At 50.5% G+C, this 3,465-nt stretch overlaps 1 protein-coding gene across 1 annotated transcript; it reads left to right on the top strand.

The window, feature by feature from the left end:
- The first annotated feature begins 2,140 nt into the window (after nucleotides 1-2,140).
- LOC125531417 (uncharacterized) lies at nucleotides 2,141-2,998 on the top strand. The gene is made up of 3 exons (XM_048695833.2): nucleotides 2,141-2,331; nucleotides 2,452-2,551; nucleotides 2,657-2,998. Exons 1-3 carry the CDS (start codon nucleotides 2,325-2,327, stop codon nucleotides 2,751-2,753), a joined length of 204 nt encoding a protein of 67 aa, XP_048551790.1. The 5' UTR covers nucleotides 2,141-2,324; the 3' UTR covers nucleotides 2,754-2,998.
- The last annotated feature ends 467 nt before the right edge of the window (nucleotides 2,999-3,465 follow it).

Genomic DNA, 3,465 nt, shown 5'->3' with positions numbered 1-3,465 from the left:
GTGCGGTGCCCCCTTCCACCATATTCCACCTCGGTCATATCATAGCGGTGCTTAGGCGAAGCCCTGCGTCGGTAGAACATCATCACCGTCATCACGCCGTCGTGCTGACGAAACTCTCCCTCAATGTTTTGCTGGATCGGAACTCGAGGGACGTCACCGAGTTGAACGTGTGCAGAACTCGGAGGTGCCGTACGTTCGGTACTTGGATCGGTCGGATCGGGAAGACGTACGACTACTTCCTCTATGTTGTGTCAACACTTTCGTTGCCGGTCTACGAGGGTACGTAGACAACACTCTCCCCTCTCGTTGCCATGCATCACCATGATCTTGCGTGTGCGTAGGAATTTTTTTAAAATTACTACGTTCCCCAACACCTAGACACGTTAGATACATCCGTATCTAGATAAATCTAAGACAAGTAATATAGATCGGAGGGAGTACAAAGCATCTCAAACATAATAAAATTTACATTGAGATTTTAAGACCACCGAACAACCACTACTGCTGCCAAAACGAGTCGCCGACGTGTCGTTGTCACCGCTCCCCTACCGGAATCGTCCGGGAAGTCTTCATACATGTGCCCGTAAGGACCAGCGCCCTGGAGCCTTGCATAGATATGAAGCACCTGACACCAAATCTCACCACATGACGATAAACCCCAACCTCACAGTCCTAAGGAGGCGACATGAATCTATGTCAGAGCTTTGTTGACTACGCCCAGAAAGACGAACTAGAGGAGGATCGAAGCCCGAAAGACAGACTCAAAGAAGAACCGCTACCATCCGCCCGAACACCGGGCTGGCGAGGACTAAAAAATCCTAACCTAAACTACTAATCAGAGCGAAGTCACCAGGACCCCCCCCCCCCCGGTCACCATTCGCCCGAGCGGCAGGCGGAGGGGAGGCGAATCCACGGTCTCGCCGGTGAAGCCCGGAGGGGAGATTTTGCCCTAGCCTCCTAGAGTTAGGGGAGGAAAATGAGAGGAAGGCTTTTAAGCCCGATTTGGAAGCCATGCTGATCCGACAATTATAGAAACTAACACAATTTATCCATAAATAACATGCAAATATCGTTCAAATGTGAATATTACATTTGAGATAAATGTATGTTCAACAAGTTTTTCAAATTCTTCGATTCCAAATTCAACGACACTAGAGTCAGGGCCGGCACATCTCGTCCTACACATACTATCCCTTGAGATTCATCCAACACTGTATGTGGGTGAATGGCCTACCCTTGGTCCTGTAGTACATCACATCACTGCAGCGCAAGCATGCTATACAATATGTAGAGCAACATTGAGTGAATGAATGAATTAACCAACATATAGAGCAACATGAAGGAAATATTACGATCTCTATGGTTGAATCACGGTGTCATGGATAACGTGCATGTCGCAGGGTGCGAAATTCTTTTGCTCATGAAATGAAGCATGCACGCGCTGCCAAAAGAGCGAGCCCCTTCAGTTCCTGCTACAAGTTCGAAAACGTGACCAACCACACATAGCATAGAAACTCAATCTCCATCATCGAGCACGCTGCCAAGTTACTCCAGAAAACAACGAGAAATTCAACAAAAGAGCTTAATGGCATTTGACCAAACACCTTTGGGCATGATGTCCATCATGGATGTCGTCGACCGGGGGAGGGTACTTGGCTGCGAAGGGATCCTGGGTGGACGACGGCATAGTCCAAGGCAGGTAGGCGCGTTGCTGGGGGCCGTGGATATCCTACAATGCCAGCGTGGCAGCCGAAGAGGTACATCGGCGATGGCGGATGAGGAAGGTGCGGATGCAAAGAAGGAGGGGAGCAGGCAGTGGCTGAGTGAAAGAAAAGTGAACTGAGAGGACTTAAGTGGGTCAGGCATGTCCCGCAATGCCCCCCAAACTTTGCCTCCTATTTATGGGCAAACGGACTTTCGACCGGCCCACGAACCAATAGGATACCCAAGTTGGATGATAAAATACGTCCTCGTCACTTGGCACAGACAGATGCAGACAGGTTGAGGGGCGGCGTTGAAGATGTCCTAAACCATAACTAGTGATTTCGTCCAAAAAATACTTCAGCCTCCTCCCAGGACATGCTCCTGTCTGTTTTTTTGGGGGGGGGGGGGCTTGCTCGTGTCTGCTGGGCCGCGTTTGTTGCCTCGTTGCAGCGTGCCAGGCCTAGGCCCGGCTACTGCCGCTTGCCATCTCTCCCGCGGTGGTCTACAACCCAATCCGCGTGAAGGGAAGGAATCAAGCAGGAAGGAGGGAGAGACAGAGGAGAGAAAGAACCCCCAACAAGAAGAGAGTCGCCGGCGGCGGAAGGGAATCAAGCAAGAAGATGACTCATATCCTCCCCATCTCCCATCACAATTTGGATCTGTGAATTACTGTTTGCTATTGCTATATTCCTTGTTCGCCTAGCTCGATCTGTTTCCTCCTTGACTTTCTTCTCTGCGGGCGGGCACGGGGCAGCCAGAGGGAGCGCGACCGCGAGCGCGCCGCGGCGCGGAAGCCCAACTCCAAGAACGGCGGCGACGGCCTCACCCCGGAGCAGCGCCGCGAGAGGTTCGCCCCCTTCCCCTTCCCTTATCTTTCCCGATCGGATCCAATCCGCCGCGCCACGGTCGACTGAATTGATCGAATCTTGGCCTGACTGACGCCGATCCGCAGGGACAAGAAGGCGCTGGAGGAGAAGAACGCCAAGAAGGCGGCGCAGGCCTCCGGGAGCACCTCCACGGACGCCAAGGGCAAGGACGCCAAGAAGTAGTAGGAGAGGCGCCGCCGGATCCCGTCCCCGCCACCGGGACGGGACGCCGGCGCCACGACGATTGCCATGCGTTTGTACCCTGTTTGCTCGCAGCATCTGCGGATCCTTGTGCCTTAATCGTGTATGCTTGGTTAAAACTGTCGTTGGCTGCAAATCTTTGTTGCATGAGTTTGTTGTACTCTGATCAAATCCTCAACTCGTGATGATAATAATGATAATAAGCAGCAGTGTTCACTCTTAAGTTATTTCTTACCGCCTCTCTTTCGTTGCGGCCTTGCTATCTTGTGTAATCTTGTAGTCCAGGCTAAGATTGCGATTATGGTAAGTTGTAATGCAGTCCTGAATCCCGTTCTAATGCTATCTATTGCTATTGTTCTGGTTGGTTCTGTGTGTCATGTCTCGCTCACTCTACGATGTTTTGCTGCCACACTTTGGCTGTTATTTTGTTAACTTGTTGAATCTTTTTACGTGATACTATCAGGATTAGATTGTGATTGTAATGAAAACTGTACTCTGGACCCTAAACCAAGCACTGGGAAATTGGGGAAATGGAAATGGCCGTAATGCAGTCCTGAACCTGGTTCTACTCTGTTTTGGCTGGCTGTAATGCTATCGTATTGCTATTGTCATACTATAAATAAATGATGCTACAATGTTGATCATTCTTAGATAGAGAGTCTCAGACCGCAGAAGATGTTGTGCATATTCCATT

The sequence above is a fragment of the Triticum urartu genome, chromosome 1A (assembly GCF_056163025.1).
Source record: "Triticum urartu cultivar PI428250 chromosome 1A, HENAU_Tu73, whole genome shotgun sequence".
NCBI lineage: Eukaryota > Viridiplantae > Streptophyta > Magnoliopsida > Poales > Poaceae > Triticum > Triticum urartu.
The sequence above is the reverse complement of the archived record's forward strand: the minus strand, read 5'-3'. Positions and strand labels throughout refer to the sequence as shown.

What these genes read in the sequence shown, in the direction of transcription:
- LOC125531417 (XM_048695833.2), top strand. An exon ending in CCGGAGCAGCGCCGCGAGAG is followed by an intron (nt 2,552 to 2,656) that starts GTTCGCCCCCTT and finishes GCCGATCCGCAG; the next exon opens with GGACAAGAAGGCGCTGGAGG.